The sequence below is a fragment of the Mustela nigripes genome, chromosome 2 (assembly GCF_022355385.1).
Source record: "Mustela nigripes isolate SB6536 chromosome 2, MUSNIG.SB6536, whole genome shotgun sequence".
Taxonomy (NCBI): Eukaryota; Metazoa; Chordata; class Mammalia; order Carnivora; family Mustelidae; genus Mustela; species Mustela nigripes.
The window spans coordinates 134,666,715-134,687,630 of NC_081558.1; the positions used below are offsets into that span (position 1 = coordinate 134,666,715).

At 41.6% G+C, this 20,916-nt stretch overlaps 1 protein-coding gene and 1 long non-coding RNA gene across 6 annotated transcripts in view; one reads left to right on the forward strand and one right to left on the reverse strand.

Moving 5' to 3' along the window:
- Nucleotides 1–4,809, forward strand: part of LOC132012092 (uncharacterized) — a 99,950-nt gene extending 95,141 nt beyond the window's left edge. Inside the window, exon 3 of the long non-coding RNA XR_009402521.1 lies at nucleotides 4,664–4,809. This is a non-coding gene — a long non-coding RNA (uncharacterized LOC132012092). The remainder of the gene's footprint in view (nucleotides 1–4,663) is intronic.
- SCHIP1 (schwannomin interacting protein 1) overlaps nucleotides 1–20,916 on the reverse strand; it is a 126,902-nt gene that overhangs the window by 11,562 nt on the left and 94,424 nt on the right. For 4 of the 5 annotated variants that reach the window (XM_059391651.1, XM_059391653.1, XM_059391652.1 and 1 more), the window contains one exon: nucleotides 16,500–16,618. In XM_059391651.1, the coding sequence (XP_059247634.1) occupies nucleotides 16,500–16,618 (119 nt within the window). Of the gene's footprint in view, nucleotides 1–16,495; nucleotides 16,619–20,916 lie in introns of those variants that run through there. The other variant, XM_059391655.1, reaches the window with a different exon arrangement.

Here is a 20,916-nt window from a genome sequence, read left to right on the forward strand (position 1 = left end):
TTTAAAATTAATTATCTGTAGTTTGTCAACCATCCCCTCCAATCAACCCATTTTTAATCTAAAACTCAAGATATATGGATTAGGAAATAATGGGAAATAAAACTGCACATTAAAAAAAAACACATTAAAAGCATATTTTAAAAGTAAAAAGTCATCTTAAATTAAACCTAATTTGAATCTAGGAGTATGTAGCATTTTCTATTTACCGAGCTGCTACAGTCTTGAAAAGACGTGTCCGACACTGGAGGCACATTATTAAAAAAATAATAATAAAATAACCTGTGATACCATTACAAAATAAGGTTTAAATCACCCAGGGATATATATTTTCATTCTGAAGAAAGTCTGATCATAAATTCTGTTGTTCTGCCCCCAACTGACCTTTGTGCTAAGGATCAACTCAGACTTCAATCAACCAACCCATACAGCATTTCTAACTCAGGAAAGGCAAAGAAAAAAAAAAAAGGAGGGGGGAGATTTAGTAGTCAGAATGAAATGAAAAAACACCTCAGGTAGAAATTCAGAAAATCGCCTTAGTACCACATTATCACCGTGGGAAACTGAGCAGAGCTTCTTACAGGCTGAGACTTACAATTCCTTATAGCAGTAATCACCAAGAATGTTACTCTCAGGAAAAGGAAATTATATGACATAACAGCTAATGGTTCAGAGGGGATTTTAGTAAAGACATCTTAAAATGGACTCAGGTTTCAAGAAGGATTTGTTTGCCTTTAGCCTTTAAGCAGGTTTTAAGACGGAGATGGCTTTGGGGAAACTCAATCACAGATCTCGAGCAGCAGCCCGGCTGAGGGGTGAGTGGGGCCACCTGGTACTCTCGAAGGCCTCTGTGTCACAGGGTCAAGAATGATAAGCCTTCTTCTGCACCCCTTCCCGCCCGGGGGAAACACGGCTGTTCTGAGGCTCCCTCCTGCAGCCTGCAGTCGGGGGCCTCTGCCCTGCACGTGCGCTATAGGCCACCTGCCTCACTGAGACCCCAGCTACCAGGCTTGCAAAATCTGAGCTGCCAGGGGTCCAATTTGCCTGGATCTCGCAAGCATCATCAGAGAGGAAAATGAAATGTGATCCTCATCTTTTAATTATTTAATTTATGTAATTTAATTTATATGATTTATAATATATATTTAATTTATATAATTTAAGGCATCCAAGTCAAGGCTGCTTGATGTTTCGAGTGGCATTTACTACAGTGTTGCATGCAAAACGCTGCCTGGCGTCTACCTTGCCTGTCGGTATTGGAGCAGAAAGGTGTGTGTCCTGGTTATCCCGGAAACCACTTCTCTTTATGGACCACGAGGCAGTGAAAAACCACACCGCTGCCCAGGATTACTGACAGGGAGCCCCAGGACCTGAGCAGAGGGTGTTCCAGATTGAAAATGCTCAGAAATACGAAGACACAAAGACTAAGTATGTCCTCTGGGCATCTCAGTGTGAGTGCAGGGGCTTCCTTAGTGACAGTGCCTACCAGCTAGCAGCAGAAAGGCATGTAGCGAGAGGGCGTTCAGTGACAACGTCTGCTTGGCTTTCAAGGCAAGGAACACCTTTACATCAAAACCCGTGCTGATATCCAACTACCATTACTGGAGATACTATTATTAAAATACGCACAACAGCGAAAGGATGTTGGAGGTGAAAGGTTTTTAACTACTAAGAGGACGGTATCTCAAAAACCTAGTCAAGTGATAATATAATCTGGTATAAAGATAATACTTTTATTTCAAAATATAAGGACAAGGCCAGTTTATTCTCTGAGAGAAACAATGTGATTGTTTAAAATTAATTATCTGTAGTTTGTCAACCATCCCCTCCAATCAACCCATTTTTAATCTAAAACTCAAGATATATGGATTAGGAAATAATGGGAAATAAAACTGCACATTAAAAAAAAACACATTAAAAGCATATTTTAAAAGTAAAAAGTCATCTTAAATTAAACCTAATTTGAATCTAGGAGTATGTAGCATTTTCTATTTACTAGAAGTCTGTGATGACTTCTAGTAGGGTGGTAGCCACTGAATCTGGCCTTTGGCCTTGGCCTTGGTTTGAGGTGACTGGGACTGGGCTGTTCTGAGGACAGTTCTGAACCCCAGAACTACTTGGTGTTTTCTGATTTTAGCAACAGCTGTCTCCCAGCAACCAACATAGAACACCGGTGTCTACACAGAAACGTCGAAGAGTCTATGGTTTTTATCCCCTATACCGTCCCTTAGTTAACTTCACTTGAACTGTTGCACTCAATTCAAGTTTAAAACGACGTTGGCTTGTATTCCCTTGTTGGGCTGTACAACCACCTGCGATAACAGGCAAGGTGACAGTTACTCAGAGAAGTCACAAAAGCTCCCCAGACCCGTAACAGCCTGATTTATAAAAATGGTCCTGATTCTTCCCTCCCTGCACCTGCCCCCTCCGTAATGTGACGGGCAGCTTCTCCCATCAAGAGCTGGAGTCTATTTCCCTACCCCTAGGCTGGCCTCTGACACGTCTTGCCAACGGGATGCCTATGTACCAAATCTCCCCCTCAGGAAGCCCTGCCACTGCCCTCAGGACAAGTCCAGGCTTGCCTGCGGGCAGATGAGTGACTTCACAGCACGGAGCTCGATCAGCAGTTGTCCCACTGAAGCCCAAATGCACGAGAGAGCTTGGCAGAAAAGGCACCTCACCAAATGGAGGGGGGGGGCTGCAGACATGAGTAAGCCCATCAGAACCCAGCTCTGAGCAGTAGAACTGCTTGGCCGACCTAGAGGCTCCCAAGCAGAAATCAATGTTTATTATTGTATGCCACTGATAAGGGGGGTTTGGGGATTATACATCGTCATTGTGGTAACAAAAAACTGGCAAGAGGTCACAAAGAAGAGACCACAGGCTGAAACTCTGGTTCTTGAATCCGGGGCCCTTCCCCCCACTACACTTAACCTCAGGTCTGGATTTCTTAGATCTTGCCTGTGCGTCTGGTAATATAATCGTGGTGTGCTTATACCTCCTGCACGTGTTTATCATTCTAAGGCAACTGTTTGGTTTTCCTCAAGAAGCGGAGTGAGAAGGAACTACCCGTATGCTTACGGATTTCAGATCCGCCTTGCTCATCTTCTGTCCACAGCTGGAGTGGCTGTGAGAGCCACTGGCCCCGCTCTCTCCTTTGTTGCTCAATATCCCCAACTCGTTTGTGACTGGGCCATTAAAATGTTATTCCCATCTATTTTAATGGATCTATGATGCATTATTCAAAGACTTTATACATAATAAATAATCACTCTATTTTTATCATATATCTTTTTTTGTTTCATGAAACTTTTAAAAGAGAAGGAATATAAAATCTGGGTTGTAATTACCCAAGGGTAGCTGTAAACACACTTCATTTTTCTAAGGATTTGTCATGAAGAAGGAATGTGGGGACGATTGAGGTTTTGGTAAGCTCCAGAGGTCCTGAATGTGTGCTGGTGTCTCTACAGACTGGGCCAAGGGGGGTTAAAGTGAGGTGCTGCTGTTCCATGATAAAAGACTTTTCCCCGTCCCCACACTCTGACCCCTTCCTCTTCTGCTACCCAGTATCTGTTATTGTGAAAATATTATTCTAAAATGCTATTTCATAAGAATGCTATTCTTATTTTTACTTGAGTGGGATTGTGTTCATTTCTTTTGCTAAGTGGTGTGTAGTGCACGGGATGACCATTTATTGGATTTTTAGAAAAGGCTGGTGTTTACATAACAGGTGTGAATATGGCTGGTCCAGCAGATCTCATCCCTCACACACAAAAGAACAATAAGTGATTTTTTAATATTACAGAAGGGCTGTTTAACTGGTCTCTTCTTCACTCATTCATCTGAGGATAGGTAATACATGCAAACTCCATGGCACCAATAGGTTGGTGCTGAGCAGCCGCTATCCATTTTGGCCAGGGCGTATAGTTTCTAGTTTGCTACAGTCTCCACTACTCCCTATTGCCTTGTATCTGGGCTTCTTCACTCATTTATGTTTCTTGCTAACCCCTGAAGGCATTTACAGGTCATGACCCCTCCATTAAGCGGATGCATAGTTAGTAGTTGAACCATAAACAGAAATCAGGTCTTTTTAACAGGTACCAAGTACTTGGACCATCAAATCGTAGCGTACAGATAGAAATGTGGAATATGAAGAGCATCAGAAGAGAACTTGAAAAACATGTAGTAGATACTCCCTATCTATCTATCTATCTATCTACTTATCTATCTCTTTACTCCTTATATGAGGAAAGAATACTTTTAGGACGTAGACATCCATTAGTAAATAAGGTGTTAACCAAGAAGGGAGACTGAGCAGGGAACTGCAGAAGAAGGGAGGTCTTCAGGGATTTAAGTGGTGGTGGGGGGGGGGGGCGGGGGGGGTAAAAGCAGGAGAGATGGGAAAGCCTACCCACTGGCAGGCACATGCCCAGAGAAGTTCACGGTAGCTCCAAATTCCACGCCACAGAGAGAACTAGGGAAAAAAGATGACATTATGTCTATGTCCCACCCTGACTCCACATCTTACAGGGCTCAGGCATTTGTCTTCTTCTGCAAAAGCTGAGGAAGGCAGCTCCAAAGGTGGCTGGGGTGTGAGTGGCCCTCTCTAGTTTTTTTTTTCCTCCTAATCTTGCACATAATTTCTTTTTCTGCTTCCTTTTCTCAGGCTAGTTCTGGACCTTCCATCTGTACACGTTCCCATGATGGCTGGAGGCCATCCAACATGACACAGCCACAGAATCTTCTCACCACATAAGAAACTGATAGAAAAGGGGAAGTGGCCTTCACCAGCTTTTCTTCGGTGAAGCGTCACAGCCCCTATATCCTCACCCAGTTCTCCCAAGAGCTATAAATACTTGCATTCCCCAGACAGCTGTTGGTTCTAATTTCACATCAGTGTCTAGTTTCTTCTAATGACCGCTTACGTGTAATTAAATTTGGAATTACAGTATCTTCATGTTGAAAAAAATGCATTTCATCCGAAATATTTTCTACCACGAATTGAAGATCAGAATGAGGCTTCTGATACTGGAATAATGACGGAATAAAACAGTCATGTCTCTTAGGTACCAAATGTGGTCTACTTTCACCTTAATCAAAGCCAAATGATTTCTAAGCAATTTACATTCTGAAATAAAAAAGAGTTATTTTTGTTTTCTCTCTCTTTTTAGAGAGGGAGAGAGTGGGGGAAGGGCGGGGGAGAGGGAGAGGAAGGGAGAATCCTAAGCGGGTTCCATGCCCAGCATGGAGCCCCATGCAGGGTTTGATCTCACGACTCTGAGATCATGACCTGAGTTGAAATCAAGAGTCACACGTTTTACCGACTGAGCCACACAGGCGTCCCAAGAGTTACCATTTTGGATCATCTACTGTGTATTAAGGCACTTCATATGTATTACCTCGATCCCTCCAATTCACTAGAGTAAATATCATGACCCTTATTTTGCCTATGAGGAAATGAGGGCTCAGAGGTTAAATTGCACAAGTCACAAGGCCGGTATTTTACTCCAGAAGAGTCTGTTTTGAGAAGCCATGGCACTTTAAGAAGGATAGAATAAACTCATGAATGGAAGAAAAAAAGATGAACAAAGAAAGCAAAGCAAAACAAAACAAAACAAAAACTGGAAACAATTCCAATGTCCAACAATAAGAGATTGATTAAGTATGTTTGGTGAAATATAATGACCATTATACACCTAGTAAAACTACATATGATAGAAGAACAGCTAGGAACACGGACAAATGTTCCTGATACGCTGTTAAGTGAAGAAAAAAAATCAGGCTGTAAAACAGTAGGTATAGTATGATTCCAATTTTGTAAACAGAAATGTGAAGATATATTATGCATAGAAAAAAAATGGCAGGATATATACCTAGATCTTTTTTGGTGGAAGAAATTCAGTTGACTTTGAATTTCTCTCTTCGGAGCGCCTCTGAGTTGCCATGTGTGGGCATTTAACAGGAATTAAAAAGGGAAAAGGAGAGAAAATGGGTGAGCTGATTAGCACTTGCGTGTTGGAGGAAAGGTGAGGAGGATGAAATGTTTGACAGCTGGAAGAGGATGGCTGTGTGTCTGACTCAGACGGTGGCTATGCAGGGAGCCTGACTCACATATGAGTCAGGCTGGCCTTTTGGTTTTGGCAGGGGGTTTGGGGGCGGGAGATCCTCTCGGAGGGCAGCAGGAACCATCTTCTTTTAAGGGAACATTTCTGGAGATGGACTCTTTTATTCAATTATTGACATCCCTTCCAGGCCCAGTCTCAGCCCCGTTCTCTACTCAACCCCCCACCTCTGGATCTGCTGTACATTTTAGACTCGGAAGTAACTGATAGACATTTAGGCGGCTGTGTTTTTAAAGCCAGCCTGCTGATTTACTCCTCTCAGCCCAGGGTTCAAACTTGTATTTGTCTGGCTTGCTGATGAATTTCAGCTGCTGGAGATGAACATATGCTTGCTGCTTCCGGATGGAGGACAACGTTCACGTGTCAGGGGTAAAGCCATGGCAGCTGGAGAGTCAGTGCCTGTGCCTGGTTTTGAGGGGTATGACTAGATCGGGTGACGTTCTCAAGTGCAAATTCTTTTACTCTGCTGTACACTGAACCCTGCTCTCACCACTTTGTATATTCATGTCTAAAAACAGCTGGCGATCACCAACGTGTGGCTGCAGAGTAAGCTTTACGTCTAAGACATTCTTTTTCATGATTTGATTTGTGGTCACTTGAATTACATGCAGTCATTCAAAAGAATGCAGAGCTACAGAATTTCATCGAGTCTACGAAGCATGGTGGTTCATATTTTGTCATCTTTAAAGTCAGGTGTCTCATAGCCTCGGCCACTCGGGTGGCTGGTGGCAGGGCTGTTTCACTGAGCAGTCCCCCCCTCCCCCACCCTGCGGCCCTCGTGAAGAGGTGGGATCCGGTAGCTCAGGTGGTTGTGCCTTCTGGTAAGAACCACAAAGCTCCAGCATCCAAACCTGTGGAATAAGGCCGGTGGCTTGGAAGGTGACGCCCAGCATCTCCTGACGGCATAGAGGGCGTCACTGTGCGGAAAAGTAAAGGCTGACAACTCGGAGGCAAAGTGGTTAAATGGAGAGTTGGGTTCTGAACATGAAGAGGGTTTTGGACTACCTTAACCAACATGTTTTACATTTTCTTCTTCTTCTTCTTCTTTTTTTAATACGTACAAGACACAGGTAATATAAAAGTGTATATCCAAATGGGTCCAAAAGTCTTCTTTCAATCACTAAAATTAAAAACTCTAAGTGTGAAGGAGGCGTGTGTCACTATTCCATTCGCAGTGGGTTTTCAAAATACCTTCCATGGGATTTTAATGCATGTGATAATCTGGATGAGAACAATGTGAGGGGCACAGAAATTTTACAAGACTGAACAAAGGGGCTGAGTTAGACCTCCAGATGCCACGGCTCACTTGCGGACAGTGGGAGTGTTTCCTCGTGGCAGCGAAGCTTTTGTGAACTCTCAGAGGAGCCCGGTCTTCATTTGAGCTGCATGTGTCCAGACACATGTATGGGAGCACTGTCCAAAGGGAGTGCGAACCATAGCAATAAAGTCATGATAACTTGTCAGAGATGAGTGCCAATGAAAAATCATTCCTAGAAGCTCTTTTAATTAAACATTTAGCTGTCCGCTGGAGCCATTTTTAAATATAAAATGCAGCCCTGTGGCCTTTTCCTCCCTGCCTCCCACGCTTTTGCAATAGCTCCGACAATTGAATTCTCATTGGTGATAATAAAAAAATTCATAAGACAGGGTACAGCTGGTTATGCCTCTAGCAAGATGTCAACTTTCGCTCGCACAAAATTAATTGCACCTAATTAAACTGGGGTCATTGGCATTATTGTAAAGTGAGGCTATTTATTAGACAAAGAAAATTTCACAAATACCATTTTGCTTTTCTTTCAGGTTTGTGAGAGAGAAGAATTGCTTACATAATTAAATGTGTTTTGCCATTTTAATCTTACGAAGCCTCAAAAGATCCACTTCAAATCTTGCTTTACTTCTAAAATGGTGGTATTTTAGAATTGTAGAGCTAATCCATGGAGGAGGACATAAAAAAATGATAGGTTTCCCGTAGACTGCCTAACCGTTTTTCAAACAGTATAAAAAAATAATTTGTAAACTACCATTTACAATGACATGTATCTTGGAATTACTTACATGAAGGGTTTCCCAAGCAAATTATTGGTACACGTGTATGAGATTAATATGACATTTAAAAGATATGTTGCATGTTATAAATAGGTTGCTGCTCTAGTATGTACCTATTACTTCCAGAAATAGGCCACAGAAGGCAAATTTCATTGCACTGAAATGGGATAACCTCTTTCCTTACCCATGCTGGATAGACAGGAGTATGCGGCTTCCTTCTCAAGGAAATAATGTAAAAATTATTACTGTTAGAGACAAAAGGGCGATTTGCTTTCCTGGCAAAATGATACTGGTTCAACTTGGGATTCTGTGGCAGATTATATATACAGAGTCCCAGTTCCTCATATCCAAAGCTCCCGTGAATCCAGTTTCTTTAAAAGGCTCTCTTAAAGGGCGCCTGGGTGGCTCAGTGGTTTAAAGCCTCTGCCTTTGGCTCAGGTCATGATCCCAGGGTCCTGGGATAGAGCTTGGCATTGGGCTCTCTAATCAGCAGGGAGCCTACTTCCCGCCCCCTCCCCCACTCTGCTTCCCTCTCTGCCTGCTTGTGATCTCTGTCAAATAAATAAATAAAATCTTAAAAAAAAAAAAAAAAAAGTTCTCTTGATCACTGTTATTTGTCCAGTTGGTACGACTCCCTGGGCCGGGTGCCTCTAGGGCCTCCATCCCCAGCCCAAACACAAAACACCAAGAAACCTATAAGAATAACAAAGAAGTGGGCTCTGATTTGGGGATGCTGGAATGGTTGAGATGTGTGAACAGTAATCATTATTCAAACCAGCTGCTCAAAAGCTCTCTGGGGAATTTCTGTTTTTCATAATATTTACAGTGTTTAGAGAAAAGGGTATAGCCTCTTCTGGGTTACACCCTCCTGCTGTGTACTTTATGAAGAAGACTGTATTTATATTTATATGTGTGTCAGTAAAAATCTACCTAGGGGTCAGGTAAGAAGAGAGGAAGAGTCAGGTTTATTTTATGGTTGTCTGAGGCAAGGAGAACGGAGAAGGCCGCAAACCTCTTCTCCACAACGTCAGATCAGGTTGTCATGTCTGAAAAAGGAAAGGTTTCCCCACTGTCTCTTACTTAATGACAGCTCTGTACTCTCACAGCAGCCACCCCAGCTCCCAGTCCTTCAATAACACTGAGCTGTATCAACTCCGATTCTGAAATGTAACAATGATTCGAGCTTAATTTGGTCAATGAAAACGTATTTTATAGGAAAGTATGATACCAGTAATAAGAGAAAAGAAGTATTTTTTTTTTTTGAAGAAGAAGAAGATGGCTACACTGAATATTTCTTAGAAACCTATTTCAAAAGTAGAGTAGATAATTCACTTTTCTCCTTTCCTTTTAAGCTTTCACCAAAACATTTCTAAGCAGGGAAAAATAACAAAGGTCATACAGTCTCAGTTCGAAAAGGCTGATTATGTATGGATTAGCACGTTTTGAAGAAAAAAATGGCGCTTCCTAAATTTGCTGTATTTCAGTGTAAGTCAAATTTAATTAGCAATGAAGCAATATCAAAAATTCTTTTGCTGCAGTATTCGGCATGAAATGTCTTTACGGGATTATTGTAAGCCTCGCTTACATTTAACAGCTTGTCACTCTTTGAAAAAGTGCTTTGGGAGACAGCACCAATTAGAAAAATTCAGTGGGGTTGAAACCCAAAGGGCAACTCGGAGGCACTTAAACTCACAGGAGCTGCTCATAATGTCTTCCCAGAAGACCCTCATGTTACTTCAGAATTTCTCACACAGTGTGGATGAAGTTAATTTTTACAGGTAAATGCACCTTCATACATAAATAGAACTCCGTGATTTTGCCAGAGGTCCCACTTCCTTGGGGCCATCTTGTCTTAAAAGTAAGCTTAGCACTTCAGAATTAATTGCTTGGCCAATTAATTTTAAGTCCTCAGCCTCATTTAAAATTGAGCACTGAGCTCTTTGGAGTCGTACAGTCAAAAAAGATTTACCTGGTTCTGTTGACTTAATAATTCAGCATATGTACTCTGGTGCATTCTGGGGCACCATGTTAATGGACTTTCAAGTCTTAACATCCCTCAAGTCCTTTTGTAAGTAAGAGGTGAGGTATTTCCAGCTCAATGAAGAATTTCGGGGATTGTAATACATTAGAAAAAAATTAATTTGAATAGGAATGGTGAATGTGGGTTACACAATTGCAACTGAACATTTCCTGAGGCTTTTCTCTTACATTATCACTGACAAGGGGAAATGACAGTCAGTCTGTGCAGACTTTCCATTTACAGGGAGAAAGTGATATTTCTTAGAAACATTAAGTCTTGTCATTAGCCATCATCTTAAAGGGTACCCAAAAAGTCACCGTGTTCTCACAGAGGATGATCTCATCCCAGAACGTGGAGATGAAAACATCTGAAGAAACAGGATATAAATAATCTTCCTTATGGCGAGTCAACAAGCGGAGCTTGTTATGAGCTACTGTGGGATCCATGTGTTTCGAGAGCTCTTGTCTCCACCGGGGGTAGATGACTCAGTGATTTTCAGATTTGGCTCTGCCTGAGGAGTTCTGGGTGGGCTCGGGGTGGGGGGTATAGGGAGTGCTGGGGAGAGGCCCTCCCATGAAGGCCTGGGGAGGTGGGCTGAACGGGGAAGATGCAGAGCGGCCCTGAGGGGAAATGACAGGGGGCCATTTACTGGGCAGGGGTATCCCAGACTCTCTTCTTCCAGTCTTCCCGAACCATAGGAGGACAGTGTGGTTTTGTACACAGGGTTTCTGCACAGGATTTTATTTGAGGAGATATTTCTGCTATTAGAAACAATAAAAACCATCCCCCAGGAAGCCATCTGGCCCAAACCCTCATGAGACTTCAAGTTCAACATGGCATTTTGAACACAGGTATTTGCCTAGTTTCTCTTCTGAAATCCTGGTAAGATAATATTAAGGGAAGAAAGAAGGCATAAACCTCCAGGGGCGAAGAAAGTAGAAAAGGAGACAAGAGCACACAAGAGAGTGTGATGAAATGTTGGAAGATAAAATGCAGGTGGGTGAGAAGTATTTGACTTAACATTTCAGTTCGCTGGGTACGTCTAGGGAACACTGGTGGAGGAAGCACGTGGGTGTGTGCTGTAGAGTCCCAGACACGCTTGGGTACATCTGCAGACCAGGGAGTGGGCCGGGGCTGCACCCAAAGAAAGACTGACGGAACAACCGAAAGGACTGCTCGGACCCTCTATCTGCCCTGCCCACCCATGGCCTGGCGGAACGAGGAAGTTTACTACCTTGAGAGGTTGAACCAGAGGAGCTCGGAAATGAGACACACTCAGACATGGCTGAAGTATCAAACTGAGGGCCTTTTCTGACATCAAAGGAATAAACAGCATTCTGCATGTTGAACCTTCAACCATTTCCCCGCTAGAGTCTTAAAATCCTGGCAGCCGGGCTTAAAACTCCTTGGGATGAGGTTGGAGAGTTGTCTGTGGCAACTCAGAATCCAAAAGAAAAGAGCTTTACATACTTTTATTTGGAGGTACCCTAATGAAATAGTGGCACTTTTATCTGACCATTCTAAGGGGAAGTTCACCATTCCTTAATTCAGCAAATCTTTAGTGACGATGTATTAGGCACTATTTATTTTTATCATTTTAAAGAATTATTTATTTATTTATTTATTTGCGAGAGCAAGAGAATGCACGTGAGCAGGGCGAGTGGGGAGAGGGAGAGAGAGAATCCGCAAGCAGACTCCCCACTAAGCATGGAGCCTGACACAGGGCTCGAATCCAGGACCCTGAAATCATGACCTGCGCCGAAATCAAGAGTCAGTTTCTTAACCGACGGAGTCACCCAGGCATCCCCTTATTAGGCATTATTCAGTCAATAGTTATGGTGGAGAACAAAATATGGACTCTCTTGGAGTACTAGACAAAGAATGAATCAAAAAAAGAAAAACTATATATAACACAATATCAGGTAGTGATAAGGACCACAAAGAAAAGCAAATTAGGGTAAGAGGACAAGCAGGGTAAGAGGAGAGAAAATGATAGGTATGTTGGGTGTTTACTTTTTAATTGGGTGGTCAGGGAAGGTCTCTCAGAGGAAACAATGTATGTCACCAAGCCCCAACTGTGCAGTTCACTTACAGCATTTAGCATTTTACATTAATTGTTGATGGGCAGAAATCGAAACAAACAAAAATAAACTCAGAAAAAACCATGGACAATGTAGAAATCAGAAGAAAACATTTTAAGCAATATCCCTATAATTAATACCCATTGTAAAATGAGAAAGCATCATTTCAAAAATTTTTGAAAACTAAACAAAATGGGACAAATTCTTAGAAAAATACAACGTACCAGAACTGACCTAAGAAGAAATAAGAAGCATGTACAACCTTAACACCATCTAAAAACTGGAAGCAGTTAGAGCAAACATGCAAAGTAAATAACAGGCCTGATGTTTATACAGGTGAGAAATAGCATATTCCAATATTATGCAGACTTTTCTTAGACATTATGGAAGAAGGGATAGTAGCCAACTAACTTTTAAGCCAGCACTGCCCTGATATAAAAACAAGAAAAAAATACTGTAGGAAAAGAATACAGCCGACCCATGTCACTCATGAATATAAGTGTAATAATCCTAAATAAAATGTTATAAATAAAATTCATAGTGTCTGAAAAAATCCAACCAATTTTGCTTTATATTAGGTATGCAAGGATCGTTCAATATGTTAAAAATCTATACCTGTAATTCATTAATACATTAGCAAGGTAATCATATAATGATCTCAACAGATGCCGAAGAAGCTTACGATAGTTACATACCGATTCATGGTGAAAATTCTTTATAACTTGTGAATATAAGGGAAATAATTAACTCACAAAGAGAAACATTAAAGAAAACCTAAAATTAACATCATCCGAAATAAGGAAACACTAGAAGTACTCATTTAATATGAGAAATGAGCTAAAGATTCCAACTACTACCATTTTTTATCAGGGCCCTAACCATGTAATAAAAGAAAAAAACCAGATACGTGAGGATTGGAAAGCAATAAGTAAAGTTGCTATTTTTCAGATGATAGTATTTAAAAATCCCTAATGATCTACAGACAACTTTATTAGAAGTAACAGGAGGGCAGACAAATAGTAGGAACACTACAACAAAGTGGGTGTATTTAAGACTAGTATAAAAATGAAGCTGCATTTCTGTTCACCAGCAGCAAAACAATGAGAATGCATTACCAAAGAGAACTTAAAATTATACCAGAATGCCAAGTATCTAGAAATAAATAAAACAAAGGCTGTATAATCTCTCTAAATGAGAAATTATGAACTTTATTTAGAAATATTCAATTATATCAAATAAAGGAGAGAAAGGCTGAGCTGATGGGTAGGGATATAGAATATTGTGGAAATGCATTCTTCCCTGAGTTGATCTATAGATTCAGTACAATTCTAGTCAAAATCCCAAGAGAGTACTTTGTTGAACTTGATTAGATGATTTAAAGTTGATATGGAGGAATACAAAAGCCAGAACAGGTAGCACACTTCTGAAGGAAAAGAGGAGAGGGACTTGCCTGCCTGTCCAGATTTTAGGGCTTACTTTGAGGCTACAGTAATTAAGGCTGCATGGTGTTGGTGCAGGGGTAGAAACACTTACCAATGAAACCGAATGTATTCCCACTTATGTTTCATATATGCAGAAGTGGTCTGTCAGATCAGTGAATAAAAGAGGGATTGTCTAATCAACAGGATGGAAAAAACGGTCATGTAAATGGAAAAAGATGAAATCAGACATCGCCTCCATAACCATATCAAGAAACCAACACCTGATTGATTACAGACTTTAGAAAGTCACTTTCAACTCTTGGTAGGAAATCTAGGTTAACGTCTTTTGAATCTTGGGGTTGAAGATTTTTTGGATGGGATACAGAAAGCATGGACTATGAAAGCTTGATAAAAAGAACCCTGTTCATAGAAGACACAGGGAGGAAGTGAAAAGACAGGCTGCAGCCTGGGAAGAGATTTCTGCAATACATACACCATATTAAGGATGAGTATCATGATGAAAGGACGTTGATAAAACAATTTTAAAAAGCACAAAGAATCGGATAGAAATTTGGACATAAGACCGAAACTGACATTTCACAGAAGGGGAAGCAAAGATGGCTCATAAACACAATGAAATACTACTTAATACCTGTTTAACGAAAATGTAAAAGGGGTTGGCAGTATCACGTGAGAAAGACTACGGACCCACAGGATTTCGGCAACATTGCTGGTAGCAGGGTAACATGTCCGGCATTATCTTCCGGATGTGAACATTCACGTACTTTTCTAGTAGTTTGTTCCTAGGTGTGCACCAAAGAGAAGCACTTGCATATGGACAGCAGGAGACATGGTCAAGAGTGTTCATGAGCAGCACTGCTTACAAGAGCAAAATAACTCTGAAAGGACTCTACGGTCTGAAGAGAGGCTGAATGAGGTATGATACACTCACACAGCGGAAGGTAATACAGCAGCCAAAACCGTGCCCCGGCAATGGGAAAAATGGGGTGGTCTTCATTGCAAGACAAACCATGATGTTTCTCAAGTAATCCGTTTACTACATGGTTCAGTGTAAAAAACTGACGATCTTAATGATGTAAACAATCGACCATTATTTGACAACAGATTATGAAATAATTATAAAGGGAGACTATGGGGAGTTACAGTGCCATGTCTGTAGAAGATGTGAATCGCCATGTTCTATAGTTGGTAGTCCGTGAATGGTTATGTAAAGACTAAGAGAATAAGCATTCTACTTAGAGATGTATAGGTAAAATACCAGAAGAAACAGCGAAGGAGTTGAGAGTCATCGTTTCTGGAGAGTGGGAGAAGATAGAGACAGATGGGACAGGGACAGTAACTTGTATTTTGTGTTGTTATCATACATCTTATAGTTATTGTTAATGCTATTTTCAGAGTCTTACGTGTGTGTGTGTGTGTGTGTGAGAGAGAGAGAGAGAGAGAGAGAGACAGACAGACAGACTTTGATTTTAAAAACAAAACCTCCCATTTGGGCCAGATGAATGCGACTTAGCTGAGCAGAGAGATGGGGCTTCTAGAAGAAGACCTTTTGGTGCTTTGGGGAATATTAGAGAAAAGCAGTAGAGATCTGTGTGGTCAAATACCCTCATCTTCCAAAGACTGTGGTATGGTACAATGAAACTGTTAAAGTCTCAAAATCAGAAACTGACTAGGACTAATCCCCAGTCTGCTGGTCCCCAGAGCTCCCCCAGCCACATCCTACTGGGAAGGGAAGGAGATGCTTTCCTTCAAAGGGAAGGCCGGCCTTCCAGCTCTGAAATGACACGTGAGAAAAGTGAGGGAATCCTAGGAGACACAGGTGGCACCCAGCCGAGGAGGAGACACCGGGATTCCTCCACTTCTGTCCCCACGTAGGAAGCCGCAGCGGTGACCCCTGTATGTGCATATATGAGAGCATGGGTATGCTTTCTGACTTTCGCTGATTCAGAGGAGTCTCTAAGGAAGAGACTGAAATACAAGGCTTACTGAAAGCCAGATAGAATAGATTTAAATAGACACTGAAGTGTCTAATTCAGGAAGGAGAGAGTGGAGATCTGTTGGTTGAATAAATGCATGAATGTTATCATGCGTCTCCCACCCTGGCTTAACATGGTAAATACAGGCGCATTTTATATAGGGAGTGATTCACATGCATATTAAAGTTTGGGAATCTCTATCTATAGCCTTGTTTTCTAGGTAAAATGTTAATTTTAATATGTTTTAACTGGAATTAAAAGCTATGCAAATGATCAGTGGCCTCCTGAAATAAATTACAATAAATGAGCAATGATAATCTGAAATAAATTAAGATAAAGGAAAAATGCCTGGAGGACAGGTTAAGTACTGTAATAAATATTGAATGATCAAAGTGGGAATTGTATTTCTCAGTTACCAGTATTCATTTCAATCAAATGTGTCGGGGGTTGGGGGGGATGTTAGATGCTTTGGGACTGCTTAATGGGAATTCTGGTGGCTTGCCACACTTCTCTAAGCATCAGCTGGCTTGATTAAGAGTGTGGCGAAATTCTCCCATCACAGTGCAAAATCAGAATTGTGCTTAGGGGAAAAAAACTGAAACATAGAAATATGACCTCAAGTGGCTGGGTGAAAACTAAAAAACAAAAAGCAAATCCAACAAGTGGGGAGGGAGCTGTCTAGAATCCAAATAAAGGTGTAGTACTACGGGGAAAAAACACTCAAGGGTTTAAAAGATATCTTTTATTAAACGTATGGTCGGAATGCAAAAATCCATTAGGGACATATCAGGAAATCAACTCAAAAGAACACTCACCGAGAGGAAAGGCTTGGCTTCCCACTTTTGCTACAGCTGGTATAAATTCCTGGGCCATCATCAAAGAAACTTCCAAGTGCCAACTTCTGTCGGATAGATTCTCTCTCATTTTTCTGTGCCTAAAATTTCAGGAAAATAAAAAGTGCTGATAAGCGGGCGGATATATCATAACCACAGCCTGTCCAACTGCTAAGTTTCTCAGAACTGCAACCTCAGAGGAAACACCAAACCCAGAGTCCACGGCACAAGAGCACGTGATTACCAAGGCCTGAAACACACCCAGTTTTCCTGGCTTCACCTCTGGAAGCAATTTCAGTCCTTCAGAGCCTTTCATGATCACGGTCTTGGAAATCACCATGGTGGTACTAAATGGTCGTCACCGGAAGAGAACTAGATTCTGGGGTGCTGCAAACTTTCTTCTTGCTACCTGCTAGACATGACAGCAGGAAAGAGGAAAGTCGTGGAGGACAAGCACTTTGCCCCAAATCAAATCAGCTTTATGCCAAATGTGGCCTTTCTCTGGGTCTTCTCTTCTCTCTTCTGTATATCAAACCTTCAGCCCACTTTCTCCATTGCAAGAATATGAATTCATTCAGCCACCACGCACCGGGCCTCCAGGAGAAGGCAGGTGTCACATTACCATGTGGAACCCAGCCCAGGCTGGAGGACCGCAGCCCCTGCCTGCACCTAGCTTACAGTCTTGGCGGTCTGTTCAAAAGTTCTCCTGATCTCACCGGGTTCACACCCTAACACAGGGCCTGGAATAGCTGGAGAATTCTAATTGGGCGCATCAGTTTCATATTTCGAAGGGAAGTCAGGTCGGTGTGCAGAGCAAAAGGATGTGGGAAACTACACTACTGTGATAATTCGGATATGTTTACAACACTTGGCTTCCCATAAAAGTCCCATAAAAACTCACCATGCTGAACTTTTATACCCTTTAAACAACAGGGGAGAAGATTAGAAATGGTTTCCTTAGTTAAAAATAAAACAACTACAAAAACAAACATGAGTTAGAAATCCTGGGGTGAGAGCGAGAGCTTGGTTTTCTGTTCTGTGGGATGACAGAGGATGGGAGAAGCACTGTTGGATGTTCTGAGCTGAAGACGATGAGCATGTTATCTCACCCAACGCAGTGCCCGCACCTGAGTGTGGCTAGGGGAGGCAGGATGGCCCTTGACTCTCCCGGAGGGAGGTTCCGGAGCCACAGCTGCGGCCACGGTACCCAGAAGTTACATTCGAAGCTCGGAGCCGTCATCTGAGCATCCCAGTGTCCGCAGCCAAGCACACAACCCTTCGGAAGGGTGGGCTCAAAAGCCGCCTCTTCCCAGCCCAAGTGAAGGCAGTGCATGATAGGTTAAGTCTGCTCTAACGTGGTGGTTACTAACCACATGTGGCTATTTACATTTACATTAAAAATTAATTAATTAAAGGTTCAACTCCTCAGTCACACTAGCTGCATGACATGAGGTCCGCAGCCCTCGGGGGCTGGTGGGATACCATATTCAACAGAGCAGAATAAAATACATGACCGCACAGTGCGGCTGAGACAGTGGTTCTCAGCTGCCGGCTTCCACAGGTTGCATCAGAATTTAAAATACACATTCCCACAGCGGCTTGGTCTTTTGGTTAAGGTCAAGTGTAAAATACACACCCCAGGCTCCACCAGTGGATATTTATTTTTTTAAATATTACTTATTTATTTGAAAGAGAGAGAGAGAATGAGAGTGAGCACAAGCAGGTATAAGAGCAGAGGGAGAGGGAGAAGCAGACTCCCTGCTGAGCAGAGAGCCCAACGTGGGGCTCGATCCCAGGACCCTGGCATCATGACCTGAGCCGCCCAGGCGTCTCAGCAGATACTTGGTTTTAATTGGTTTGTGAACTTCGAGTTCAAGAACAGCTCATCTCTGCTCTCCTTCTCCCTAACATTTTTCAATTCTTGGAAACCATAGCGTTCTTTCCACTCTCACACTTATTGATTATATCTATTTATTTGGATAGCTCTCCATTTTGGCATGTACCAAGGGAGTTGTGTCATACTGAAGAGCTACAGCATGTTGTTTGTGTGTGTGTGTGTGTGTGTGTGTGTGTGTGTATGTCTGTGTGCAGGCCACAGAGTAGAAGGCCGCTTTACATAGTTACAAAGGCCATGCTGATATAGGTTCTGCTGGTCAAGTGCAGTCCTGAGAAAGTAACAAAGTAACTGTAAGGTTGGAAAGGGGAGTAAGGAGGGGTTTAGTTTGGCTAATATCTTAATAGCTGTGCTGCTGGAAAACTTAATTAAAGCGACCCACCCTCCCAAATATGCAGGCTCGTACTTGTGATGGTTCTGCCCAAACAGAACCATTTGGTATCATCTGACATCTTTACAAGTTCACTTCAAAATCCCAGTATCTGCCGTGCAGATTTCGTGTAGTTAGTGAGCCTATTTCTTAATTCACATAAAATACAAAAGAGATCTTCACCCAATCATCTCTATAGTCAGAAAACTGGAGTGAAAAAAATAGGATCAGCAGGTAATATGAATGCTAATGACTAATGTTCGACAATATGCTGGTGTCCAACATTAGCCCGGCAGAGGTTTTATTTGAAGAAAAAACCTATCCCAGTTGTGAATGTGTGAATGCACCCTTGATTCCATGTCTATCTTTCTTGATTTACTTGGTACACGAGACCTATCAATCCTGGAGAAGGCCTTAAAACTATTTCTGTTGACATTAATTACAATTCTCTCTACTTGACTATTTCATGACCAGCTTGAAGAACACTGTTTTATAATATGCAATCTCACACACTTCCCTTCTCTTTCTCTGGATCCCACTGAACAAATCAAGAAAAGTGTAAATAATATATACATCACCCACAATCCCACCTAAACACAGATCACTGCTAACATTTTGGGTTTTGGGGCACAGTTCTTTTTAGCTTATGTATTTTTTTCTTTTTATAAAATTGAGATAATTATTGTTCATTCATTTTGAAAATTTCCCTCATATCATTTAATATTCTTTAAAACAAAATTTTTAATGGTTGTATATCATTCCGTCCCATATATGGAGTTACCTTCTTTTGTTAGTCATTTGGGTTGTAATCAATGAAAAATAATACAGAAGTTAGCATTTTTACATAAATCCCTGCCCACATGTCTGATTATTTCCTCAGGATAAGTTCCTGGAAGTGGAATTACCAGATCAACTGAGTGTGACCATTTATGGAGGCTCTTGACACATTTTGTCGCACTGCTCTAGAGAAAAGTTATTCCAATTTACATGCCCACCAACAACATAAAAGGGTGTGGCTTTCACTATATCCTAGCTAACGCTGAGTATTTTCACTGCAAAGGAAAATATTGTTTTTAATTTGATAGGCAAAAATGGTATTCTTTTTATGTTAATTTCCTTGATTACCAGTGATATTAAATATTTAGGTTTTTTTAGTTACTTTACTTGCTTTTCTCTGACTTACTCCTAGCATTGCTTATTTTTCTATAAAGATCTGAAGTTTTGAAATTTTTATATTAAGCGTATTAGTCCCTTTGAGTTTAAATCCAAGTGTTAATGTAGTTAAGTCAATAGCTTGCTTTCTTTTGAAGTGTCGTTGACGGTTTTGTGCTTGGAAAGCCCTTCCCAGTCCAGAGGTAAAAGATCTCATTGGATATTGGGAGAAAAATGAGGAAATTTATGGAAATTGCTTAGCAGCAGTGGTAGTAATGTAAATGTGTGACAAATGGTAGTTATTATGGTTCATCCTCCAACGATTCCTGCTTTGAAGATGAGGGACTGGAGGGGGAAGGAAGGTCACCCTCCTGTTAGAAGACCTAGGATTCAAGTTCATCTTTCTTGTGCCAGATCTTTCTGCCCTTCCACACTGAGTGAGGTGTCCAGGCAAATAATGGTGGGCACCATGTTGGAGATATGATATGGGACTTATGAGTTACGGATATACTTCTTTCCAGAAACGGGTGTGAGATGCTTCAGAAAAGCAGAAAACATACACACCAAAGTGCAATCACAACCGCAACTATCTACAAAACAAACACCTCATGAGAGCCACTCTCCTTGATACCACTGCTTCATCTTCCTTTTGGAACAAATGCCATTCCTAAGATTTCAAGGATCTGTGATTCAGCTGACTAGTAGAACAGTTTTTCTCTTAAACTTAAACAATTGGAATTATTTCCCTTTTAGTTGCCACATGTATGTGTGGGGGGTCGTTAGGGGGGAGAGAGTTTCAAAACTCTTTTGTTCTCTAAGGAATGATACCTGCAGGGCAATGATGTCCTCCAAACCTCCTGAAGCCCAAATGTGCCCCAGTGTGAGGAACAGGGAAGCGTACAGGAGAAGGAAGAGGCTGACTCAAAACTACACTGTTGGCTGGGCTTATGGCATATGCAGACATGTCCACTCCTAAAACGGTC